At 40.2% G+C, this 27,501-nt stretch overlaps 1 protein-coding gene across 2 annotated transcripts; it reads left to right on the top strand.

Annotated features, from left to right (window-relative positions):
• Positions 1–24,046, top strand: PLA2G12A (phospholipase A2 group XIIA). 2 transcript variants are annotated; one of them, XM_029235906.1, is made up of 4 exons: positions 1–382; positions 17,349–17,425; positions 18,648–18,813; positions 20,841–24,046. In XM_029235906.1, exons 1-4 carry the CDS (start codon positions 175–177, stop codon positions 20,957–20,959), a joined length of 570 nt encoding a protein of 189 aa, XP_029091739.1. In that variant the 5' UTR covers positions 1–174; the 3' UTR covers positions 20,960–24,046. The 2 variants fall into 2 exon arrangements, with proteins under 2 accessions (XP_029091739.1, XP_029091740.1); XM_029235907.1 differs by having other exon boundaries at positions 18,648–18,838.
• The last annotated feature ends 3,455 nt before the right edge of the window (positions 24,047–27,501 follow it).

The following is a 27,501-nucleotide window of genomic DNA, read 5'->3' as shown; positions in this document are numbered from 1 at the left end:
GCTCGTTGCAGGCGGTGAGGGCCCGCCTCCCAGCCGGGCAGGAGGCGTGGGCATGGAGCTGGCCGCCGTAGCCATGCCCCGGGCCCGCGCCGCTGCCTAGGGCGACCCGAGGGACGCTGCCTAGGGCGCGGCTCCGGGGACCCGTGCGGCCTATCACGGCCCGGCGCTGCACGGATGGCCCTGCTCCTGCGGCCCGTGCTCGCCGTCCTTCTTCTCCTCCTGACCGCCGCTTTCAGGTGCCAGGAGCAGGCCCAGACCACCGACTGGAGAGCCTCCCTGAAGACCATCCGGAACGGCGTTCACAAGATAGACACGTACCTGAACGCCGCCTTGGACCTCCTGGGAGGCGAGGACGGGCTCTGCCAGTATAAGTGCAATGACGGTGAGGGGAACCCCAGGCCCTGCGAGGCCCGTGCTTTCAGGGCTTTTGAGGGGGACCGAAGTCGTGGAGGTGTGAGATGCCGGCCAGACCTTGACGGTGTCCTCTGGCCCTGGGAAAACTTAACCATCGCTAGATTCGTGCCATTCTTGTGGTTGAGAAACCTGCTGACGAGTTCACGCCACTATTGTTAGAATGTGAGAGATCGCCTGAGAGCGTACTCTCCGTCCTGTTTTCGTTGCGTCTGATTTTCTTTTGTTGTTGTTGAAATTGCATGAAAGTTGCCTAAGAACTTAGTGACATAGCGTCATGGGGATGGAGTGAAACAGACTGATTTTATTTAGCGCCTTTAAATTAGTCAGCTGAACACGCAAAACATACCAGGAATTTTAAAGTCATGCTTTTTTAACTTTCTCAAGAATTGGTTTACATTTTTTTTTTCTGCAAAGCTACAGACAATAAATTGCGACCTTTGTACAGACTTTTGGTGTACTTTACTGTTGAGAAAGAGTTCTGAGATTAACTCTAATAGGAAATGATTCCAGCAGTACTTAACAGGAATTTTCTTTCCTTAGATACCAGTGACGCTGCCTCCTCATTGTTGGTTGCTATTAATATTATTCTTTTGATTTACTTTTTCATATTTTTAAACTTTAATTCTGTTTGAATCTGAGAACTTGTTTGGTGGCATTGTCGGTGATTAATAACTTAGTATTTCAGGCAGAGATCTTTTTTTTTGAAGCACTTGACTTTTTTGAATGCTTAGATGTTGTAATAGTTCAGACAAAGTACTTGGGCTTCTTTTTTGAATTTCAAAATGCTAAGAAAGTAATTGGGAGATCATGTTTCCGATAAAAGTGGACAAGGTTTGGGCCTAGTTAATTTAATGCTTGGCAGCCCAAAATAATAGGGAACTAAAGGACTTTAGAGGTAAAACTGGACTATATGTAGGTGAATTGAAAAGGGACCTCTGTCATGTGAAAACGTGATGCAACATGTCATAATTTCTAGTTTTCTGTTAATGGAGGTAAAGAATGAACTATATCTTGTATGCTATGAACTGCTAAATTTCATTCCTTCTTAAATGTATGCCTAAATGTTACCACCAGTGTTCAATCAGGAAGGATGTTTTTGTCCTTTTAGAGCTTGTTAGGAGGAATAAGTGAGTAATTTGAAGATTAAATGGTTGCCTTTCCTGAGGCAGATGTCATAGTTTTACTTAGTCATCCCCATTCATTAAACAAATAACTGAGTGCCTGCTATGTGTCAGGCATTGTACCAATTGGAGATTTGGCAGTGAACAAAACTGACAGAATTTCTGTCCATGGAGCTTACCTTCTGGTGGGGAGAGACAGTAAACTAAAGAATAAGTAAAACAAGCCAGATCTGCAGTGTGTGTAGATCTGAAGTGGGCCATTGCTTCCAGAACAGTACAGCGGGGGAACCGTCAGTGGCGGTGTTGGGAAGCGTTAGTTTACTCTTTTAAATAGGTTGGGGGAAGGCCTCACTGATGAGATAATATTTGAGAAGAAATCTGAAATGGGGAAGGTGGCACTGTGATGATCTAGGGAAAGAACAATCCAGGCAGAGGGAACAGCAAGTGTAAAGGACCAGAGCTGAAATGCCAGTCAAGGATGATTCTGAAAGTTTTGGCCTGAGCCAAAGGACGGATGTAGTTGCCGTTTACTGAGATAGGAAAGACTTGGAAGGATCAGTCCTCATAAATTTATTGAGTCAAGCGTTCTAGAGTTTATTTAGTTTAGTTTATTACATTTAAAATATCTCTGAAGTTAAATGGATACTATTCTTATTAAAAATATTATTTTAATCTTTCCCTTTTCTTAATCCTCTTCTCTTCCACAAGCCTCACAAAATTTACCATTTGGAGTTTAGAGCAAGGTCTCCAGCATAAAAAACCAAATGAACTTGAGAATTTAGGAAACGGTATGCTTCAGTGAAAATCTTTTAGTACTTAGTAAGTACTGTCTGCTCATAGGACTGTGGTTCCAAGTCACCGTGTTGATAATTCCAACATAATGAAGATTGATCTTTAATTGCTATTACTTGAGAAGTCTCCCTGGAACACTATCTCAACCTTTCCTGTATTTTGGAATGTTACTGACCAAATCAGAACCAAACAGAAACAGACAAATCTCAAAATTAAAGGAGCATGGTGATGAAGGGGTGTTTAATAGTCACAGTAAGGAGGTCAAGGGAGCCTTAAAAAAAAAAAAGACTTAACGGAGGGAGAGGTGTTGGATTAAAGGGCGCAGATTTGTTGCATTCATTTAGCTTTGCTCTAGTGAAGGACCAGCATTATGGAGACTCGCTCCTTCTGGCCATCCTCCCTAGGGTTGGGAACAAGGCTTTATGGAGAGTGAAATAAAGTTACGTAGGGGAGCAAATTTAATGATCACTGTTTTTTTCTTTTAACTTTTTTCTCGCTGACAGCAGAAAAGATTGAGGAAGAAAATGTTCCAATTTCCTTGAAAAATAGAAAACAAAATTGGCTTGTAAAATGTTTTTAGGATTATGAATAAGTATTCAATTCATTCAGTAATTGATATCTTAACAGGATCCCTTTGGCTGTTGTGCTCAGAATAAAAAGGGTCGAGAGAGGTGGGGGAGCAAGAATGGAGGCGGAGTGACAAGTGCAAAAATTCAGACCAAACATGGTGGTAATTTTGTTCAGGGTGGTAGCAATAAAGGTGGTGAGAAGTGGTTGGATTTGGGGTATATTTTGAAGGAAGAGCCTAAAGCATTTGCTAATGGCTTAGAAGGAAGGTGTGAGTAAACTAAAAAAGGATTCCAAAGTTTTCAGCCTGAATAATTGTAAGGATGGAGTTGCCATTAACTGAAAGCGGGGGTGGGGTGGGGGTGGTGAACATGGAAAAACTAGTTTTCGGTTCATTAGGAAAAATAACAGCATATTTGTATGCTTTTGAGAATGATTCAGCAGAGAGTAAAAACACTAATGAGGGAGAGAGGAAGGAGAATTATTGGAGTCATGTCCTTAGGTGAGAGGAGTGAGTTCTAGTACATAAATAGATTGGCCAAGAGCAGAGAGGATATGGGCACAGATGCCGGTTAGGTGGGTAGTGTTCAAGTTATCCTCTCACTGCCTTGGTTTTCTCAGTGAGGTAGGAATCGAGGTCATCAGCTGAGTGAGAAGGTGGGAATAGAAGTGTTGGAGATTGAGGAAAATAGGAAAGTGAATGTACTAGAAAAATAAAGCAGCATAAGGGCGTTTGGAGATTACTAATCAGGAATTTAAAGTTTCAGGTGTTTGGGAAAGCAGGTTGGAATTCTGTACGGCTTCATACAAAACACAGTGATAAGATCTCTCTGTGACCCAACAGGCTTCCCCTCATGCTTCTCATCCATTTCAGTGTCTTTCAGGTGAAGGAAATTGGTCTGTTGAAGGTATTTACACCAAATTAAGAAAAATATGTAGAAAAGAGCTATCATTGTCTCAGTCCAGGAGAATCTATAGATTTCAGCGGCCCATACAGATGATAGAGTATAAAGCATCAAGATAAGAGCAGTCGCGTAGCCAGAAAGTGAAATCGATGAATAGTGTTTCCATATAGTTGTACGTAGTGGATTTCGTTTTTGTTTTGTTCTGTTTTGTTTGGCAGCGCCCTGTGGCAGGTAGGATCTTAGCTCCTGACCAGGGATCAAACCTGTGCCCCCTGCAGTGGAAGGGCAGAGTCTTAACCACTGGACCGCCAGGGAAGTCCCTGGTTTGTTTTTAAAACTCTTATTCCTATCTCATTTTTTTTTTTCTTAGCTTTCTGTACAGAAAAGCTAAGAGATTGTAATTTGTAATTTCTGCTTACAAATTCTAGGGGACGGTGACCCCAGCACATCATGGATTTTTGGTTTGACTCTGATGTTGTTTCTTCTACTGTTGAGTTTTTGCTTGCTTTGTGTATTAGTCTGCCCAGGTTGCTATAATAAAATACGACAGACTGGGTGATGTAAACAACAGGAGTTTATTTCTTACAGTTCTGAAGGCTAGAAAGTCCAAGATCAAGGTTTAGCCAACACTTTTCTGTGGTGAGAGCTCTCTTACTGGCTTGCAGACAGCTGCCTTCTTGCATGGTAGGGGCAGCGGGTGAAGGGAAAGTAAGTTCTCTGGTGCGTCTTCTTATAAGGGTACTAATCCCGTCATGAGGGCCCTACCCTCGTGACCTCGTCTAACCCTAATTACCCGCCAAAGGCCCTATCACCAAATACATTGAGAGTTAGGGCTTCAGCATATGATTTTGGCGGGGACACAGTTCAGTTCATAGCACTTAGTAAAAACTGGCACCAGTAGAAATGCTAAATATTTTTAATGATCAGTGGCATATAACACCTTTTATAACAACACTTAAAATGATATGAATACAGTTGTAATCATGGTATCCATATCAACTGAACCATTTTTCTTTTTTTAACTCTTTTATTTATTTATTTATTTTTGCGGTACTTTATTTATTTTTTAATTTTTATTTTACATTGGAGTATAGTTGATTTACAATGTTGTGTTAGTTTTAGGTGTACAGCAAAGTGATTTCGTTATGCATATACATACATCTATTCTTAGATTCTTTCCCCATATAAATTATTACAGAGTATTGAGTGGAGTTCCCTGTGCTATACAGTAGGTCCTTGTTGTTTATCTGTTTTATATATAGTAGTGTGTATGTGTTAATCCCAACCTCCTAATTTATCCCTCCCTCACCTTTCCCCTTTGGTAACCATAAGTTTGTTTTCTAAGTCTGTGAATCTGTTTCTGTTTTGTAAATAAATTCATTTGTATCATTTTGTCTGACTTTTGTCACTTAGTATGATAATCTCTAGGTCCATCCGTATTGCTGCAAATGGCATTATTTCATTCTTTTTTATGGCTGAGTAATATTCCATTGTACATATGTTCCACATCTTCTTTATCCACTCATCTGTCGTTGGACGTTTAGGTTGCTTCCACGTCTTGGCTATTGTAAATAGTGCTGCAGTGAACATTGGGGTGCATGTATCTTTTCAAAGTATGAGTTTCTCCGGATATGTGCCCAGAAGTGGGATTGCTGGATCATATGGTAGATCTATTTTTAGTTTTTTTTAAGGAACCTCCATACTGTTCTCCATAGTGGCTGTACTGATTCACATTCCTACCAACAGTGTAGGAGGGTTCCCTTTTCTCCACATCCTCTCCAGCATTTATTGTTTGTAGACTTTTTAATGATGACCATTCTGACCACTGTGAGGTGATACCTCATTGTAGTTTTGATTTGCATTTCGCTAATAATTAGTGACGTTGAGCATCTTTTCATGTGCTTTTTGGAGAAATGTCTATTTAGATATTCTGCCCATTTTTTGATTGGGTTGTTTGTTATTTTTTTATTGAGCTGTTTGTATATTTTGGAGATTAATCCCTTGATGGTCACATCATTTGCAAATATTTTCTCCCATTCTGGGGCTTGTCTTTTCATTTTGTGTATGGTTTCCTTTGCTGTGCAAAAGCTTTTGAGTTTAATTAGGTCCCATTTGTTTATCTTTGTTTTTATTTTCATTATTTTGGGAGGTGGATCCAAAAAGATATTGCTGCAATTTATGTCGAAGAGTGTTCTGCCTATGTTTTCCTCTAAGAGTTTTATAGTATCCAGTCTTACATATAGGTCTTTAATCCATTCTGAGTTTATTTTTGTGTATGGTGTTAGAGAATGTTCTAATTTCATTCTTTTACATGTAGCTGTCCAGTTTTCCCAACACCACTTATTGAAGAAACTGTCTTTGCTCCACTGTATACCCTTGCCTCCTTTGTCATAGATTAATTGACCACAGGGGCATAGGTTTATTTCTGGGCTTTCTGTCCTGTTACATTGATCTGTAAGTCTTTGTGTCAGTACCATAGTGTTTTGAATACTGTAGCTTTAGAGTATAGTCTGAACTCAGGAAGCCTGATTCCTCCAGCTCCGTTTTTCTTTCTCAGTATTGCTTTGGCTGTTGAGAGTCTTTTGTGTTTCCATACAAATTTTAGAATTATTTGTTCTAGTTCCATGAAAAATGCCATTGGTAATTTGATAGGGATTGCATTGAATCTGTAGATTACGTTGGGTAGTATAGTCATTTTGACAATATTGATTCTTCCAATCAAGAACAGGGTATGTTTTTCCATCTGTTTGTGTCATCTTCAATTTCTTTCATCAGCATCTTATAGTTTTCAGAGAATAGATCTTTTGCTTCCTTAGGTAGGTTTATTCCTAGATGATCTTTTTGTTGCAGTGGTAAATGGGATTGTTTCCTTCATTTCTTTTCCTGATCTTTTGTTAGTGTATAGAAATGCAACAGATTTCTGTGTATTAATTTTGTATCTTGCAATTTTACCAAATTCATTGATGAGCTCTAGTACTTTTCTGGTGTCGTCTTTAGGATTTTCTGTGATGTATAGTATTATGTCATCTGCAAACAGTGACAGTTTAACTTCTTCTTTTCCAGTTTGGATTCCTTTTATTTCTTTTTCTTCTCTGATTGCCATGGCTAGGACTTCCAAAACTATGTTGAATGAAAGTAGTGAGAGTGGACATCCTTCTCTTGTTCCTGATTATAGAGGAAATACTTTCAGCTTTTCACCATTGAGTATGATGTCAGCTGTGGGTTTGTCATATATGACCTTTATTATGTTGAGGTATGTTCCCTCTATACCCGCTTTCTGGAGAGCTTTTATCACAAATGGGTGTTGGATTTTGTCAAAAGCTTTTTCTGCATCTGTTGAGATGATCACATGGTGTTTATTCTTCAGTTTGTTAATGGTGGTGTATCACACTGATTGATTTGCAGAATTAAAATCATTGCATCCCTGGGATAAATCCCACTTGATTATGGTGTATGAACCTTCGAATGTATTGTTGGATTTGGTTTGCTAGTATTTTGTTGAGGATTTTTACGTCTGTGTTCATCAGTGATTCTGGCCTGCAATTTTCTTTTTTCGTGGTATCTTTGTCTGGTTTTGGTATCAAGGTGATGGTGGCCTCATAGAATGAGTTTAGAAGTGTTCCTTCCTCTGCAATTTTGGAAATAGTTGCAGGAGGATAGGTGTTAACTCTTCTCTAAATGTTTGATAGAATTCGCCTGTGAAGCCATCTGGTCCTGGACTTTTGTTTGTTGGGAGATTTTTAATCACAGTTTCAATTTCAGTGCTTGTGATTAGTCTGTTCATATTTTCTATTTCTTCCTGGTTCAGTTTTGGGAGATTGTACCTTTCTAAGAATTTGTCCATTTTATTGGCATATAGTTGCTTGTAGTAGTCTCTTATGATCCTTTGTATTTCTGTGGTGTCCGTTGTAACTTCTCCTTTTTCATTTCTCATTTTATTGATTTGAGTCCTCTCCTTTTTTTCTTGATGAATCTGGCTAAAGGTTTATCAATTTTGTTTAACTTCTCAAAGAACCAGCCTTTAGTTTCATTGATCTTTTCTATTGTTTTCTTCATTTCTATTTCATTTATTTCTGCTCTGATCTTTATGATTTCTTTCCTTCTGCTAACTTTGGGTTGTTTGTTCTTCTTTCTCTGTTGCTTTAGGTGTAAGTTTAGGTGGTTTATTTGTGATTTTTCTTGTTTTCTGAGGTAAGATTGTATTGCTATAAACTTCCCTCTTAGAACTGCTTTTGCTGTGTCCCATAGGTTTTGGATCATATTTTTGTTTTCATTTGTCTGTAGGTATTTTTTTTTTTTTTTAGTGGTCATAGTTTCCTTTAGTATAAGCCAATAGGTATAACTTCATATAATTATATGAATATAATTTCATAATGTCTGTAAGTAGTTTTTGATTTCCTCTTTGATTTTTTCAGTGATCCATTGGTTGTTTAGTAACATATTGCTTACCCTCCACATGTTTGTGTTTTTTACAGTTTTTTTCTTGTAGTTGATTTCTAATCTCATAGTTTGTTGGAGAAGATGCTTGATACGATTTCAGTTTTCTTAAATTTACCAAGGCTTGCTTTAGGGCCCAGCATGTGATCTATCCTGGAGAATGTTTCTTGTGCACTTGAAAGGAATGTGTATTCTGCTTTTGGATGGAATGCTCTATAAATATCAATTAAGTCCATCTGGTCTAATGTATCATTGAAGGCCTGTGTTTCCTTATTGACTTTCTGTCTGCATGATCTGTCCATTGATGTAAGTGGGGTGTCAAAGTCCCCCACTATTACTGTTTTACTGTTGATTTCTTCTTTTATGGCTGTTAGCATTTCCCTTATATATTGGGGTGCTCCTATGTTGCGTGCATATATATTTATAATTGTTATATCTTCTTCTTGGATTGCTCCCTTGATCATTATGTAGTGTCTTTTGTCTCTTGTAACAGTCTTTAAAGTCTGTTTTGTCTGATATGAGTATTGCTACTCCCACTTTCTTTTGATTTCCATTTGCATGGAATACCTTTTTCCATCCCCTCACTTTCAGTGTGTGTGTGTCCCTAGATCTGAAGTGGGCCTCAAGACATGGGTCTTGTTTTTGTATTCATTCAGCGAGACTGTGTCTTTTGACTGGAGCATTTAATCCCTCTACATTTAAGGTAATTATTGATATCTATGTTCTTACTGCCGTTTTGTTAATTGTTTTGGATTTGTTTTTGTAGGTCTTTTTTCTTCCCTTCCTTTTTTGTTCTCCTGTCTTGTGACTTGATGACTATCCTTAATGTTGTGTTTGGATTCCTATTTTGTCTATGTGTGTCTATCTCTTGTAGATTTTCGGTTTGTGGTTATTATGAGGTTTTGCTACAGCAGTCTATACATATACAAGATTGTTTTAAGTTGTTGGTCTCTTAATTTCAAATGCATTTCCTGTATCCTGCATTTGTACTCTCCTCACGATTGCTGGTTTTTTTTGTTTTTTGTTTTTGTGGTACGCGGGCCTCTCACTGTTGTGGCCTCTCCCACTGCGGAGCACAGGCTCTGGATGCGCAGGCTCAGCGGCCATGGCTCACAGGCCCAGCCGCTCCGCGGCATGTGGGATCCTCCCGGACCGGGGCACGAACCTGTGTCCCCTGTATCAGCAGGTGGACTCTCAACCACTGCGCCACCAGGGAAGCCCAGCTGGGTTTTTTTGTTTGTTTTTTTCTTTTAATTTATTTTTGGCTGTGTTGGGTCTTTGTTGCTGAGCACGGGCTTTATCTAGTTGCAGCGAGTGGTGGCCACTCTTCGTTGTATTGCGCGGGATTCTCATTGTGGTGGCTTCTCTTGTTGTGGAGCATGGGCTCTAGGCGTGCGGGCTTCAGTAGTTGTGGCACATGGGCTCAGTAGTTGTGGCTCGGGGGCTCTAGAGCACAGGCTCAGTAGCTGTGGCGCACGGGCTTAGTTGCTCTGCGCCATGTGGGATCTTCCCGGACCAGAGCTTGAACCCATGTCCCCTGCATTGGCAGGTGGATTCTTAACCACTGTGCCACCAGGGAAGCCCCACGATTGCTGGTTTTGATATCGTATTTGTGTGTGGATGATTTCCTATCTTTACTGTGTGTTTGCCTTTACTGGTGAGCTTTCCCGCTCATAATTTGCTTGATTCTAGTTGTGGCTTTTTCTTTTCCACCTAGAGAAGTTTCTTTAGCATTTCTTGTAAAGCTGGTTTGGTGGTGCTGAATTCTCTTAGCTTTTGCTGGTCTGTAAAGCTTTTGATTTCTTCCGCGAATCTAAATGAGAGCCTTGCTGGGTAGAGTATTCTTGGTTGTATGTTTTTCCCTTTCATCACTTTAAATATGTTGTGCCACTCCCTTCTGGCTTGTAGAGTTTCTGCTGAAAAATCATCTGATAACCTTATGGGGATTCCTTTGTATGTTATTTGTTGCTTTTCCTTTGTCGCTCTTAATATTTTCTCTTTGTCTTTAATTTTTGTCAATTTGATTAATATGTGTCTTGGCGTGTTTCTCCTTGGATTTGTCCTGTATGAGACTCTCTGTGCTTCCTGGACTTGATTGACTATTTCCTTTCCCATGTTAGGGAACTTTTCAACTATAATCTCTTTGAATATTTTCTCATACCCTTTCTTTTTCTCTTCTTCTTCTGGGACCCCTATAATTCGAATGTTGATGCCTTTAATGTTGTCCCAGAGGTCTCTGAGACTGTCGTCATTTCTTTTCATTCTTTTTTCTTTATTCTGTTCCATGGCAGTGATTTCCACCATTCTGTCTTCCAGCTCACTTACCCATTTTTCTGCTTCATTTGTTCTGCTATTGATTCCTTATAATGTATTTTTTTTTTAATGGGACTTAAAATAAATCCAAATTCTTTTTTTTTTTAATTTATTTATTTTTGACTGTGTTGAGTCTTCGTTGCTGTGCGTAGGCTTTCTCCAGGTGCAGCGAGCGGGGGCTACTCTTCGTTGTAGTGCGCAGGCTTCTCATTGTGGTGGCTTCTCTTGTTGCGGAACACTGGCCCTAGGCTCGTGGGCTCAGTAGTTGTGACTTGCAGGCTCTAGAGTGCAGGCTCAGCAGTTGTGGCGCATGGGCTCAGTTGCTCCATGGCATGTGGGATCTTCCTGAACCAGGGCTCGAACCCGTGTCCCCTGCATTGGCAGGAGGATTCTTAACCACTGTGCCACCAGGGAAGCCCCCTAATGTATTTCTTAGTGCATTTATTGTATTGTTGAACTCTGTTTGTACTTTAATTCTTCTAGTTTTTTGTTAAAAATTTCTTGTATATCCTCGATCTGTGCCTCCATTCTTTTTCTGAGATCTTGGATCATCTTTACTATCATTACTCTGAATTGTTTTTCGGGCAGATTGCTTATCTCCACTTCACGTAGTTGTTTTTCAGGGGTTTTATCTTTTCCTTTGTTTGGAACATACTCCTTTGCCATCTCATTTTGTCTCACTCTCTGTGTTTGCGGTCCCACAGGCTGCAGGATTGTAGCTCCTCTTGCTTCTGTGGGTGAGGGTGGTCTAAGAGGCTTGTGCAGGCTTCCTGGTGGGAGGGACTGGTGCCACTGGTGGGTGGAGCTGGGTGTTGTCCCTCTGGTGGGCAGGGCCATGTCAAGCAGTGTGTTTAGAGGCAGCTGTGGGCTCAAGAAGACTTTAAGTAGCCTGTCTGCTGATTGGTGGGGCTGTGTTCTTTCCTTGTTGGTTGTTTGGCCTGAGGCTTCCCAGCACGGGGAAGGGCGGGGCCAGGTCTTGGCATCAAAATGGTGGTCTCCACGACAGCTCATGCCAACGAGTACTTCCAAATAACTCTGCCGCCAGTGTCCTTGTCCCCACAGTGAGCCATAAGTGCCCCCCATCTCCCCAGGGGACCCTCCAAGATTAGCAGGTAGGTCTGGTCCTATGAAGTGACTGCTTTTTCCCCTGGGTCCCGATGCACCCAAGGCCTTGTGTGTGTCCTCCAAGAGAGGCCTTTCTGTTTTCCCCCGTTCTGTTAATTTTCTGCAGTCAAGCCCCCCTGACCTTCAGAGCACAATGCTCTGGGGGTTCCTCCTCCTGATGCCACACCCCCAGACTGGGGAGCCTGACCCGGGGCTCAGAACTCTCACTCATGTGGGAGAACCTCTGTGATATAATTATTTTCCAGTTTGTCGGTCACCCACCTGGCAGGTATGGGATTTGATTGTATGGTAAATGCACCCTCCTACCACCTTCTTGTGGTTTCTTTGTCTTTGGGAGTAGAATATCGTTTTTGGTAGGTTCCAGTCCTTTTCAATGGTTGTTCAGCAGTTAGTTGTGATTTTGGTGTTTTCATGAGAGGGGGTGAGCTCAGATCCTTCTGCTCTGCCACCTTGTCCTCACTCCTCTCAACCTACTCCATATCAACTTAATCTTAAATAAACAACCTTCTATGTAAGTTGTTCAGAAATAATTATTTCATAAAGATGAATTTAGAATTTAAAACACTGTAAAAAATTTCAGGAAACTAGTTCAATTTTCTGGGGTTTTTTTGGGTGGGTTGTTTTGTTTTGTTTTTGTTTTCTTTTATGTTTTGTTGTGGATAAAGAATATTTTAATTTCAGCAAGGAATGCTTCTCATTTTTTCATCCAGTGATTTCCTGTGCACCCACTTTGTGCCAGGCATCTTCTAGGTGAGCAAGACAAAATTGCTGTCTCCATAGAAACTAATTATGTTAATTTGGTTAATAAATGTTAGGAAGAAAAATAAAACCAACCATGGGTGTATGGAATGGATATAAAAGTGAAGGGGCACTATTCCAAATAGAGTAAGTAAGAAAGGCCTCTCTGAGGAACTGATATTAGTAGGTTCCTTCAAAAGAAATACATGCCCCTTTTTCCACTTACACTGGGGAGCCAGTTTTACCAGCACTTACTTCATGGTGTTATTGTCTAGTATTTCACATACAGTAGATCTAGGTTCTTTATTACTCCATTTTAGTAGCTTCTCTCTTAGGACAGTTTTAAGCACTAGTGCTGAGATGACTACTTCTATCCTTGCCTTCATTTTTGCCAGCTGATTTTCTCTGTACTCTTTTCCTCTTTATTCTCTTACAATAAGCATATTTTGTTTTGTTTTGTTTTCTCTGACTTCATTTGCTTCTAATCATTCTCCCATTCAAAGGTAATTATCTTTTACAAAATGAGGTAATGTCTGTATATACTAATACATATGCACACAGGTATGTATCGCTATCATTGTACACATCAGAATGTTCAAAAATGTTTTTATAGACTCAAAATCGAAGGACAGTGCATGGGTTTATATAAAAAACAAAGGGAAGGGAAAGTAGAAGTGCTACTGTTGTATAACATTGAGAGAAATAACTTTCTGGTTAAAGAAAAAGAAAAGCAGACACTTGAGAAGAGGAGATTAGACATCCACATGCCTTTAAAACTCTAGGCCTGTAGCAGTTGTCTGAGGATGGTAATCTTTGATCCTCATGGAAAAGAGATAAGTGCCAGAAATCTGGAGACTGGCAGGGGGAATGTATGGGGTATCCACAAAGTTGGAAACTGGATAAACAGTTTGTTGGTTAGATTTTCAAGTAATATGCCTGATATGTGTTGCTTCAGTCTCCAGACACCTTTTAAGGTGATATGCTTCTAAATTTAAGTCCAGTTGTTAACCTGAAAAAAAATATGTATAGTAAATACACTATTTTTTCTGTTTCCAGACTTTTTGAACACTCTTTGGCATATTTATTGTACTTTTTTCAGACTATAAATGTGACCCACTGCTTAGTATTTCTTGCTACATGAGTTTCTGAACATTTTAGACAGTTGATTGTTAAAACCCTTGACAAGAGAGAACTTCAAGGAGCTAGAATGGCTTCCCCAAGGATATAATGCTGATCCAGCCTTCCTCCCTTTCAGTGAAGAGGTTTCTAGCATGGTAGAGTAGATCAGATGCCTAGTCTCTCATGATACTCCCATGCAAAGTGTAGGCTGGACAGAACTTGATTTAGGTGAAATCACAACTGGCTAAGTGGTCTGCCCAAAGGGTTGGGTTAATGACATCATGGCTTCTTGTAGAGAGGGCTCATCTCTAGCAGGGTGTTGCAGGTCTCTGTCCTGGTTAAATCAGTGTCTCAAGTTTGTGAATATCTGGGTATAACAAGTAACACTGGGTGAATACCTCTACATTTAAAATCTGCTTAACGGTCCTGAATGATGAACTAAACCTAACAAGATAAGAGTTTTATAATCTAGTGTTTTAGGCTCAAAAATTGAATGGCAGAAGTGCTGAGCCTCTAGCAGTAGATGTTAAAAAGTTCATTTTAGAAAAAAACTGTTTTTTTCTACTGTTATTGTGCTGTATTTTGTTTTATTTTTAAAAATTTATTTATTTTATTGTTTGGCTGCATTGGGTCTTCGTTGCTGCACGTGGGCTTTCTCTAGTTATGGCAAGCGGGGGATGCTTTTCGCTGCGGTGCGCGGGCTTGTCATTGCAGTGGCTTCTTGTTGCGGAGCATGGGCTCTAGGTGCGTGGGCTTCAGTAGTTGTGCCATGCGGGCTCAGTAGTTGTGGCTCACAGGCCCTAGAGCACAAGCTCAGTAGTTGTGGCTCACAGGCTCTAGAGTGCAGGCTCAGTAGTTGTGGCACACAGGCTTCGTTGCTCTGCGGCATGTGGGATCTTCCCAGACCAGGCCTCAAACCCATGTCCCCTGCATTGGCAGTCGGATTCTTAGCCACTGTGCCACCAGGGAAGTCCTGTGCTGTATTTTAGCATGGAGACATAGCTGAAACATATGCTGTCTTAGGTTATATTAGTACAAGTAGTTTATCCTGCTCAAAATACGCCCATCATTCCTAATGGTGTTCAGTTTGGGGTGCCACATTCTGGATGTGACAGACTAGAAGTGATCAGTCCTTGGAGGCTAATGAACGCTCACCAAACTCAAAAGAGACTGAAGGGTAAACAGCAGTACCAGTTTATTTATAATGAGTATTATAACTGCCGTGAATATTAGGCTTCCAAGTCTTCTGCTCATTCATTCATTCATTTATCAACAAATATTTATTGAGAACCTAACTATATGCCAGACATTGTTCTATGCGTTGGGGGTACAAAATAGACAAAAATTCCTGCCCTCAAAGGGTTTATATTTTAATATGGGGTGACAGATAATAAACAGAATAGGTTAGTGATATGTTAGAAGGTCATGTGTGCTGCAAATGGTATGGTCAGAAAAGGCCTTGAATGTGAAGAAGTATGTAGATGTCAGGAGGACGAGTATCCACATAGAAAAATAGCAGCTTCAGTGGCACTAAGTCAAGAGCAGAGCTGGAGTGTCTGTGGCCCAGCAAAGAGGTCAGATGTGATGGAATGGAGTGAGGAAGGAAGGCAGAGGAGAGAGAACAGTAAGGAGATGAGGTCAGAGATGCCATTATATAGGGCTTATAGGCACTGAAAGGACTTTTGGCCTTTTTTTTTTTTTTTTTTTTTCCGGCTGTGCAGTGTGGCATATAGGATCTTAGTTCCCCAACCAGGGTTTGAACCCATGCACCCCTCAGTGGAAGTGCAGAGTCTTAACCACTGGACCACCAGGGAAGTCCCAGCTTTTATTCTGAATAAAATGAGAAGCCATTGGAGGGGTTTTGGCAGAGCAAAAACTTAATCTAACATGTATTTTAATAGGATCACTCAGGTTCAGTGTTGAGATTGGACCGTAGCTGGAGGTGGTGTTGGGTGGGGAAACCAATGAGACTAGTTAGGTTATGGCAGTAATCCGTGGTGACTTGGAGCAGGATGGTAGCAGTGGAGGTAGTGAGAAGTGGTTAGATTCTGAATATTTTGAAGGTAGAGTCAACAGGATATGATGTGGGATATAAGAAAATGAGAGAGTTAAAGATGGCCGAGGTTTTTTCCCCTGAGCACCTGGAAGGATGGATATCTATTACCTGAGAAGAGGGAACTGTGGATGGAGCAGGTTTGGGGGTGAATGGCAGGAGGTGCACCTTAAGTTTGAGGTGCCCATTAGATATCTAAGTATTGATAGAATGTCCTCTCTCTGTAGGCCCTTTAAAGTGGAATGCCAAATCATAAAGAGTTTTCTTAAGAGTGAAGGACTAAAAGCAGGAGTTGAAGGATCACAGTGACTCATCTGTGATAGCCTGAGGCATCTACCTTCATCTTCCAAGGGCCCAGGAACAGCCCTCCTCTTGGACAGTGCTAGAGAAACTTCTGTCATTGGCCTCCTCTTTTCTAGATCCATCATAACGATTCCCTTTTGTACACATTGTTCTTCAGACTGGGTGGAACTTTATATCTCCATGAAGTTATGCTCTCTTGAGGCTCTACTTGGTCACCTCAGTTGAGCATGTGAGTCTTAGCAGCTCACTTAAACCATTTTTAGTTCATTACTTTGAGTGGATTACTTATTTTGATGGCTGATTACTGGAAGGGTTGCTTTTTTTCTTCCTCACTTTACTTTTGGAGGTCAAACTTATCTTAAAGTCTCCTAGTAATAAATGTTAATTGAATGAAAGTTGGTGGAATACTTTGTGTCTCTCCTCAGTATCCAGATGTGGGGTGGTATTTGGAATAACTGGGGATATTTTATTTGTGGAAGGTAAATGGTAGCCCCAGGTGTTTGAAAGGATTATCATGTAAAATAGGGAACTGGGTGGCTTTGTGTTCCCCAGGGGGCAGAGGATTGCTTACAGGTAGAATTTACACGAAAAAGAGAAGAAAGAACTCAGCTGTTAATGCCAGTCCACAGTGGAGTAAACATTCAAAGACTCTTTGGTATATTGAAGTGATTTCTGTATTACATGAGGAGAGATATTTCTGAAGTATCCTCCAACATTTAAGATTGCTTTGATAATGTCATCTTTCTCCTTGTTACTGAACTATTGGTGCTACTAAGGAGAGTATAACTGGAGTAATAGTTTCCCAAGCTATCTTTGTTTCTTGCCTTTTTCCTTAGATGACAGAGGAGTATATTTGTGAAATGGTTGGTTGGAGTCTGGGCTAGAATGGTCCTGTAATGTCTTATAATGATATTAAAGTAATTGAATGATCAAGTGACCTTGTCTTCCTTAGCTTTAGACTCTAGTTAATGGTTATTGAGGTTTGTGTACAATGGAGCGTTGACTGAGGATGGGAAGATACAGTTCTTGCCTGTAGGTTTTAACCTAAAAATATAAGCATTAGAATGTACAGGAAAATAGGGTGGATTTATGTTTCATATATATGGACCCAGTCTGGCATGTAACCTCTGAAATTGACAGAAGTCCAGAATAAGGATTTACATGTTTGTATGGTGTAGGCTTGCAAATATAATTACATTTTATGAACCAGCATAATATTTTATGAACTGCCATCTATGCGTACATGTACACATTTGTACATATTTTGCTTCAGGAGAAGTAAAAATAATTCGGTAGACAAATTAGCATTTTTAATGTTCATCGGAATAAACACATATTCACTTATGTTAGCATCCAAATAGTAAATATTTCCAGGGCTAGTCTAGCACATTGTAGACCTTTTTGTGTATGTATTTTCTAACATATTTGAAAATTAATTATGATACCATTTATATTTTATAGGATCTAAGCCTTTTCCACGTTATGGATATAAACCCTCCCCGCCGAATGGATGTGGCTCCCCACTGTTTGGTGTTCATGTAAATATTATTTTTTATTTGATAAGTTTTTATGATTGGTAGGCTATGTAATACTCTTGATAAACCATCGGTATGTTTTCAGGCTCAGAAGTAATTTTGTTTTTTGTAATAGTGATCAGGTTTGTTATATTCTTTTATAGCTAAAACACATTTAATTCCTAATGAAACTAAATGGAGTAAAAGTCATGTTTTATTTTTTAATCTTGTAGATGTTAATACCATTTAAATGATATTTCCTCATGTCACAGATATGATTGAAAAGTTTAGAGAAGTCACACTACTTAGGATGAAAAAGGACAGGAAAGCATAATATTTTCTATATTAAAACTAGGCTAAGTGGGATAGCTGTGTGTTTGTTGTAAGGGAGGCTGAATCTGAGCCAGTATTATGGGAGAAAAATGTTTTATGAAAGTGATTCCTGGACACAAGGGTTTTGCATATAAAGTTATTTAAAATAGTTAAAGATAATTACAGATTCGAAGGAATAATATCTTTAGGGAATGGATGAACACTTAAAGATTAAACCACAAAAACCAAAAACAAAGTTTGAGTTGTAGGAGCTTAGAAGTTGTTGGTGACATTTCATATAAAGTACATTTTACTGAGGGAGGAGGTGCAAAATACTTTGGAATATCCAAAAATCATACTTGCATAGCCCCTGCAAAAGTCTTCTAAAGCTCTTAGCTTTATCTTTCTATTCTTTTTTTTTTTTTTTTTTTTTTTTTTTTGTGGTACGCGGGCCTCTCACTGTTGTGGCCTCTCCCGTTGTGGAGCGCAGGCCCAGCGGCCATGGCTCACAGGCCCAGCAGCTCCGCGGCACGTGGGATCCTCCTGCACCGGGGCACGAACCCGTGTCCCCTGCATCGGCAGGCGGACTCCTAACCACTGTGCCACCAGGGAAGCCCTCTATTCTTAAAATTATGTTTTGTGTTTTGGACAATTGGAAGTTGCGTTTGCTACCGGCAAATGACTGCGAATTCTCTAACATTGCAAAATAGGGAGCTTTGAGGCATGGCTGAGAGGAAGAGGAAGGAGTAACATGGGTGGGTGCAAGTGAGGGTAATGGAGAGATATCTAACCTGGAAAGCATTTGGAGGCAGAAACGAATTTTGGAAATTATCTATATAGCAGTGTTGTCTTTGATTTGTAAGTTTCTTTGATGCGCTACTTCAGAGAAGGTTTGAATTTCATCAGCAGTCATCCATCCAAATGTCTCTTTCAGCTTAACATTGGCATCCCTTCCTTGACAAAGTGCTGCAACCAACACGACAGGTGCTATGAGACCTGCGGCAAAAGCAAAAACGACTGTGATGAGGAGTTTCAATATTGCCTCTCCAAGATTTGCCGAGATGTGCAGAAAACACTAGGGCTAGCTCAGCATGTGCAGGGTAAGGCTGATTCGGTGGGATGGGGGTAAGTGCAGTCTGCAAAGTTTTATTAGATGCTTTTGTGTTAGTACAAGATATACCGATAGAAATCTTTCACTATGTATTATCTTATCTGTGGTGAAACAGCCCCTTCAATTTTCTGAGATGAGAAGTCAGTGATTTTGTCATCTAAAATGGTTTACAATCACAGAAACAAGAAGTGTTAGGAAACCTTGGGAGGAGGGTGTGTGAGCTAGAGAAGAATTCATCCAAAATCTTGTACCCTGTAGTATAGTTCTAATTACCCAGAGCCTGAAGTTTGAAATTCTGGATCCAGTGAAGTTCGGAGTACAGCACATTGGATTTGGAGTAGGAAGTTCTGGAAGATTTGAGTCTTAACTCCGTCTCTTCATATGTATCAGGAGGGTCCTCAAAACCACCACCACCACCACCCCCTGCCCAGGTTCAGTGATTTGCCAAGAGAACTCACAGAGCTCAGCATGTAGTCATACTCACAGTGATGATTATTGCAGTGAAGGGATACAAAGCACAGTCAGCAAAGGTAATAGGCATTTCAGTGTCCTCATTTATAAAATGAGAACGGTAATACCCATCTTGTAGAGTTGTCGTAAGGGTAAAATGAAATATTTGTAGAAATACACATTACTGTACAAATACTAGTAGTTAACAAGATTTCTTTACTGTCAAGCCAAAGAACGTACCATACACTGAAATCAGAAGAGGAGGGGCAGTAAGAAGGGTCAAGAAAGGAAACTACCATTTTTAAGCACTTTCCATAAGATACTGTGCTAGATACTTGAGACATGTTTTCATTGATGTTCACAGAAACCCAAAGTACTAGTTGGCATTATGCCCCCTTTTAAAGGAAGGAAACTGAGGTTCAGAAAGAAGTAACTTGTCCCAAGTTGCATACTTCGGACTTTAAAACTTGTGTTCTGTCTATTCCAGTATTCCCCAAATAGTCTCATAGGTGTTATTCTGAAATTCTAGTAATAGCTAGGAAGTAATAACAAGGAGGAAATCTCTGCTCCAGGTGAAGCTTGAACTCAAAACCTCTGAATCCCTTTGAACGCTTTTGGCTAAGGTAAACTAGTTGTCCAGATGAAGCACAGATAGATGTGTTTCCTGTTTTCTGACCTAAGGATATGCTAATGTTGTTAGCAATTTCCTTGTAGTCTCCTGTTTAGTAATCATAACCTTTACACTTCTGTGGTTGGTTGTATTCCTTAATGGCACAGCCTTTTGGAAAACTTTGAAAATGCCAAGATTTTGTAATGAAAAGTTTCTTTCTTAACATGAATATTGGAAACTAGAAGTATTCGGATAACTAAAAGCCACTCTGTGCTGTGTCTCTGTAAGTATAGTATATTAAGATAATCTTACCTGAGTGTTCCAGGTTTCTTAGAGTAAGAAAAGTTAAATCTGTTATCTTTTTTTTAGTCTTTCAAAAAAATTAAGAAACCCCACCAGAGGAAAAACACCTTGGATTCCTGTGTCTCCCTTTCCAAGCCAAATTTGGATATTGGTCAGAGAAAGAGACTGGGGTCCATTTAATACTTTAAGCATCTTAAATTATGTGTGATCATTAAAAGCTATTGACTATAATTAAATGTTTTGAAGTTTCTCTATGTTTAACCTTCATTTTTTTCTGCACCTAGAAGTCCTTCCTTAAAGTGCAAACTTAAGAGTGTTATCAGGCATCTCTATTAGTGATATTTTTCATATAAAAGGAAAATTAACAGTGATGAACTGATCAGTGCTATTGAGGGAGACTCACTGTCTAGTACAGAAAGTTGATTTGAATAGTTGCATGCAAAGAAAAAGTAGATACAGGTAGAGAGGCTGAAAGGGAAAGTCTTTGTATATATATGTTACTAGTTTGCGAGGGTTGGGAAGACTTTCACCTAAAATAGGTGTAAGTGCCCACTAAGGCTGTGCCTGACATTGTGCTGAAACATGTAATATATGTGAAGAGAGAGTGATGCTTTGCAGTTGCCTAACAGTAATGGCACTTTCTTACTTTGCAGCATGTGAAAGCACCGTGGAGCTCTTGTTTGCCAGTGTTATACATTTAGGCTGTAAGCCGTACCTGGACAGCCAACGAGCCGCATGTAGGTGTCGCTACGAAGAAAAAACTGATCTTTAAAGAAGATGCTGACAGGTGGTGACAGCAGATGAGGACAGAAGAGCATAACCTTTGACAAAGAGCTAATGTTTTCACAGCATAAAGCTGCCTTATTTTTGTGAAAGGATTATTTTAAGACCTTATTTTGACATTAAAACCTCAAACTAAAGAAACAAATGCAGGTTATCTTCCTGGATGTTGCTGCCTTAGTGTGCCATATTGTCTTGACAATCACAGGAAGAGGTGCATGTTAAGGGAGAATTTTTTAAAAGAAAGAGTCTAACTCAGTTTTCACAACTATATTTATCAAAAAATAAGGTCAAATGTAAAATTCATTATAAGGTATGTTCAACAGTATCTTATTTAGAAATATGGGGAAATCTTCACTTAAAAGTATGTTTGTTTGGGCTTCCCTGGTGGTGCAGTGGTTGAGAGTCCGCCTGCCGATTCAGGGGACACGGGTTTGTGCCCCGGTCCGGGAAGATCCCACATGCCGCGGAGCGGCTAGGCCCATGAGCCATGGCCGTTGAGCCTGCGCGTCTGGAGCCTGTGCTCCGCAACGGGAGAGGCCACAACAGTGAGAAAAAAAAAAAAAAAAAAGTATGTTTGTTTACTGTAAAATTTAAAATATACATTTATGCCGAGAAAGATCTGACTTTATTTTTGCTCTTTTAATTAACACATACAGTTTTTTCCATTGCCCATTGAGCATATGAATAAGCCACACTTCTGTGAATGACAGGACTAGTTACAAGGACATGTCTGTTTCTCTTGTAAAATTGGAACCATCTCCTGGGACCTCTGAGGAAACAAAACTAGGATATCTAGGTATTAATATGTGCCTAGAAGGTGACTTGAACAAAATTCAGAAGCATAGCCATCCCATTTTATGAACCACTGATGACAAATTTCATTTCACTTTGCTATAAACTTTGCCTAAATTGGAGAAAAGATGGATTTAATGAGACAAATGAAAAGTTGTTTAATATGCACATCAGAGCATTATCTGTGTTACATGCTTTGGTGTTTACTCCCTAGGACTTACTCTTGGTAGATTCTGGGATATTTTTAAAAGACTGTAAACCTTTTACTAATATTGGCCTTCATAAAAATTGTTTTTGATATTGTTGGGTTTTTTAAGTCTTTAATTGTGGAGTCAAAAGGGATGGAAAAGCAGGATCCAAAGAACTATCTTTTATAGAAAATTATTAACAGATGTTTTAAGAGCAAAGCCCAGAACTTCAACTGCCTCTGAAAATGTCTGTGAGGATTGAAAGCTTTTCAACCCCTTGGAAAGCTCAGCTGTGTTCCTTTACCATTCTTTGCTTACCACTGGCTGTCGACTTTCCCTAGCCCAAGATCCCAAGCCATGTATATTTTTGGGGTAATCTCTGGCCAAAGTTATTAAGATGAACTGCTTGGAAAGTCAGAGAAAGACAGCACCAGCAGAAGTAGCTCTTTCTAAATCAATACAGGCAGAATTGGGATGAATGAAAAGTATGTTCTGGAAAAAGAGCCACATTCCTAACTTTGAATATATGTTATTGGCTGAGAACCTGATGGCTTTCCAAACTGAGATGGTGGCAGCTATTCTGCTAATAGATGTGTCCTCTATTAGACAAGGCAAGTGTATCGCTCAGGGCTAAGTAAGCAAATTGGGCTCCAGGTAACTTTAAACTTGTAATAAATTCATGGATTTTCTTGGCAGCATTGGCTTTCTCAAGAGGACAAAGTCAGAATGTCTTTGTAAAATATTTAATTCATGGTCATAAGTTATGTACAAAAATCAGTAGAAGCAGTTTTTATGTTCAGATTTTAAAAATCTAGGAATAATTTTAGATTTACAGAAGAGTTGCAGGGATAGTATAGAGGCTTCTTGTTATACTCCTTACCCTTAATGTTAACACTTTACATAAACACGAAACATTTGTTAAGAAACCAACATTGGTAATTACTATTAAGGAAACTCTAGACTTTATTAGGATTACACTAGTTTTTCCACTAATGTCGTTTTTCTTTTCTTTTCCGGGATCCACTTTAGGATACACCATGTCTAATTAGCCTCTAGTCTGTGACGGTTCCTCATCTTTCCTTGTTTTTCATAACCTTGACAGTTTTGAGGAGCACTGGTCAGGTGTCTTGTAGAATGTCCCTCAATTTGGGTTAGTCTTAACATTTTCCTCATGTTTGGACTAGGGTTATGGATTTTTAGGAAGCAAACCAAGAGGTGAGTGGTTCTTCTTATCAAATCATATCGGTAGTTGACTGCTATCAACTTGATGTTGTGTAAACTCTAGACATTTGGTTAAGGTAGTGTCTGTTAGTTTCCTCCACTGTAAAGCCACTGTTTTTCCCATTCCATGCTTTTGTTCTTTGCAAACCAGTCACCAAGTCCAGTCTGTGGGAGGCGAGGGGTGGCAAGATTATATTCCGCCTCCTGGGAGGGGGGTGTATCTATTGTAGTACTTGAAATTCTTGTTACCATCCGCCCCTCCCCACACCCGTTTATTATTCAGTTATTTGTGTCAGTATGGATTCGTGCCTATTTCTTTTGTACTGTGGGTCATATTTACAAATTGTTCCAGCTTGGCCTTTGCGAGTTACATCAGGTTGACTCTGTGTGTCTTTGACCTGCACCATCCTTTTGACTTCTGAGCATCTCCATCCTTTCTGGTAAGAAAGTAGGAAAGTTGCTTCAGGCTCATCTTATATATTCCCAGCCCCAGCCCTAGAATCAGCCTCTTTTCAAAGGTTCCTTTTATTGAAGAATGGTATACAGTGGAACTTAGAAACCAAGATCTGGACACTGGATAGCTTGTTTCTACTGGGATATCACTGCTTCTGGACCCTCCCAGCAAACAGAGCTAGAAAATATGTGTATATTAACCCATGTACATGTACATATCTGTAATTATGTGTATATATATTAAGCTGAAGATAAGTTTGTACTGTCTTCACTTGAATTCTGTACGACAGGGCATATATTTAAGCTTTAAGGATGGTATTTTCCTTATCCACAGAATAAATTAAAAAAGTCACCCCCAAAAAACTAGCTTTTAGCAGCTGTTTGCAAGACATATATTGGTATTTTAAAATAATAAAACTATATTGCCTTCAAATAATGCCTGTCTTTTTAAAGTCTTTTGACACACCTCTTCCAGGGACAGATATAGCTGTATGCATTTCATAGGTGGAGAAACTGAGGCACAAAGAAGTCGTAAGGAAGACAGAGTTGAAATATGAGGGCAAACACATTTTTTGAGCAGGATTTCCTTCAGTGACCCCCTAGACTAGTCTAGACTAGTAGTACTAATTAAAAAGTTGTTTTGTTAGCTTATAACTACTTCCCCCTAAAATGAAAAAGTGATATTTCTGTCAGTACTTGTAGAAGTACAAGGTTGGCAGGAGGTCAAAATGGTCATTATTTTATCCTGGTACAAAACAGGAATAACATCTAACAAAATGAAGACAATGGAGTCCTTCTGTAAAAACAACTCTTTTTAGTACACTGACTTTAGTAACTTTGGGGAGTAGACTGAAACCTATTAGGTAAGGATCCTTCCACGTAGGTTACATTGCATTGGTCAAAATTCACAGATACTCCCTGCAGTATATTCAAGTCTTGTATAACACCTGGCTCTAATGATTGAAATAGCCCCTTTAGTTTACTGTTTTTCTCACAGAATTGTGTACAACCAGTATATGAAAAATAACTAAATTAATAGTTATCAATAGGGCTTCCCTGGTGGCACAGTGGTTGAGAGTCCGCCTGCCAATGCAGGGGACATGGGTTCATGCCCCGGTCCGGGAAGATCCCACATGCCGCGGAGTGGCTGGGCCCGTGAGCCATGGCCGCTGAGCCTGCGCGTCCGGAGCCTGTGCTCTGCTACGGGAGAGGCCACAACAGAGGCCCGCGTACCGCAAAAAAAAAAAAAAAAAAAAAAAAAAATCAGTAAAAATAAAACCAGATCAGCAGTGTCATATTTGCATACAGGTCACCGTGATGTTATGCTTTTTTTGGTCTCAGGCTTATTAGGTTTCCAAAACATCCTTCAGAGTCTCCTTGTTGCCTGCTTTACAAATATGTCTTTGTTGGCTGTCAAGTTTTCTTAAGTGTAGTAATCAGAATTGTAGAAATTTGGTATTCCTATGATTCATATAGGAAAAACACAAGGTTCAGTGGGGTAAACACTGAAAAAAGAAAAAAGGCCAAAATTTAAGTTTTAGAATTATCTCTGAATTTAACTTTATTCCATATATTTCATTCCTTGGATAGGTAACAGTGGCTAAGAGCTTCAGTTTCAGAAAATCCATAAAAGTGACTTCTGAAAGTCACTAAAAATTAAAGTCACTAAAAGTCACTATAATGGCAAGAATCAAGCCATCCTGTCTGTTAACTTTTGGTCTTTAGTATATCTTAATTATTTTAATAATATGGAAATGCTTTGGGTTCTTTTCTTCTTTGAGAAGGAAGAGATTCCTTGGTAGGATTCTAATTAGTCTATGTCTCAAACGTGAGCCTGCAGCAGAATCACTGGAGGGCTTGTTAAAATGAGCTGCTGGACCCCACCCCCAGCTTCTCATCCAGTAGGTCTGATTGTGTAGGTCCCAAGAGTTTGCATTTCTAGTATGTTCCCGGATGATGTTGATCCTGCTGGTTCAGAGACTACGGTTTGAGAACTGGTGTAGGTAATCTTCAGTAGCTAAAAATAACATGTACTGAAAGCTTATTGTGGGCTGGGTACTGTTCTGGGACTTTGGCAGTTACTATCTCAGCTATTGAGTAAATTTGATCCCCATTTTACAGAGAAGAATTTGAAGCTGGGGGAGGTTAAACTGCCTTAAGTACTTGTCCATGGTCTCACAGCCAATAAAATGGAGTCAAGATTAGAACCTAGGCAGCCCATTTTCCAATCCCAAGCACTTACCCTTTTTACTGGGGGGATAGCTATTGCTTTAAAAAGCTGGAATTTAGCATTTATAATTGTGAAATAAGTATCCTAATGCTTTGTATTTATATCTCTTAAGGTAGACAATATATATAACCACATGCTATAAAAGCAATACAATATTCTGAGATAACAAGACACTTAGGGGGAAAAAATAAATTCCTTTCATCTGCTCCTTTCAGATAAATGGAAGGTCAGCCAGTTGGAGTTCCGCTTCTATATAAGGAGTGTTTTCAGGGCTCAAGTAGAGGAGACCCTGAAAACCAGGCAGAAGGACCGGAAGCTCTGGTGGTCAGATAACTCATTCAAACTGGGTAAAGTCCAGAGTGCATATGCTGAAACCCTGAATCTCATTCAATGGATAAATATTTATTGAGCACCTCCTACATACTAAGCAACTGCTTCGTAATGGGGAAACCGTAAGAAGGCCAGTTTTACTTTCCATAAGCTTCAGGTGGTGGCAGTAAAAATGTATTGAGCTCTTCACAAGCCAGGCACTGTTCTGAATACAGTGATTTAACTCAGTTGTTACAACCACCATACGAGGGAGATACCGATACTCCATGTCTTCACCGCAGAATAAGGAACAAAGCTAGTGATTCCTGAAATATTTTATGCCTACAAGGAACTGAACAGTAAGTGGCGTGGAGTGAGTAAAATCCTTTGATTTCATATTCTATTCCATGACCAAGCAAGACTTTTGAACCACAAGTACATGTAGGAGTTACCGAGTTAGATTTTATTTTTCCCTCCCCAATAAAGGGGTGATGCTTATAGAAGACGGATCCCTTATACTTATTTTAATGTATTAGAAATGGTGCCTTAACACATTTTTCCCCCAGTCTGATGTCGGTTACTTGTTAAATGGCAAGACCCAGAGAAGTTGGGAAAGAGGAAGCCACCTTTTCTTCCGATTCAGAGTTGTTCGTTGAAGCAAATTTACACACTAGCCAACCACCCGAAGAGGAGCTCAATTAAATGTAACAGACATGCTCTGGGTCGTTAAAAGCCATAGTCTACAGACCCCGAAGTCCGGGCTCCTAATTTCTGCATGATTCCTTCCCCGAATTACCTCTACTTATAAAAGCCACATTTGAGAATCCTGGAGTGGCATCTAGTTTACTTTGGCCCGAATCCGCTATACAAACAGAGCGTTTTAAAGTATTGTAAATTCTTAACAAATCCTATAAATAACTCGTACTGGAGAAAGGAGTACTAGGGAAGCAGGAACACAACAGCCTGCACCTTTGAGGGAGTGAGGAGGAGCAAACGCTTGGGGCGGGGCTTGAGCGTGGAGCTCGCTGCAGGTCATCTACAGTTGCCTGGAGCCTCCCACCCCGGGGCCGCCGCTCGTGCTCGGGACGGAATCTGACGTCTCCCTACGGCAGGGTTCGGCTCTCCAAGGCGCCAGGCGGAGGAGACCGGGTCCCCTGCCCTGCCCGGGCGCTCTTGCCTCGGCGAACTCCGCGTGAGGGAAAGGGGCCTTAACTCTGCGCAGGGCACTGCCACCACCGACCCCATCCCACCCTCCGGCAGGCGGCGGGCAGGGAGCGAGGGCGCGGGGGTAGCGGAGGCGGGGGCGGGGTGGAGGAAGGGGCGGGGGCTGCAGTCCGG

This window comes from Monodon monoceros, unplaced genomic scaffold, assembly GCF_005190385.1.
Source record: "Monodon monoceros isolate NGI ecotype Baffin Bay Population unplaced genomic scaffold, NGI_Narwhal_1 Super_Scaffold_20, whole genome shotgun sequence".
Lineage (NCBI taxonomy): Eukaryota > Metazoa > Chordata > Mammalia > Artiodactyla > Monodontidae > Monodon > Monodon monoceros.
Note: the sequence above shows the minus strand (reverse complement) of the source record. Positions and strands in the feature narration are given on the sequence as shown.

Coding starts and splice junctions, on each gene's coding strand:
- PLA2G12A (XM_029235906.1), top strand. CDS start 175: ATGGCCCTGCTCCTGCGGCCCGTGCTCGCCGTCCTTCTTCTCCTCCTG. Junction 383..17,348: donor CCAGTATAAGTGCAATGACG/GTGAGGGGAACC, acceptor TATATTTTATAG/GATCTAAGCCTTTTCCACGT. Junction 18,814..20,840: donor GCTAGCTCAGCATGTGCAGG/GTAAGGCTGATT, acceptor CTTACTTTGCAG/CATGTGAAAGCACCGTGGAG.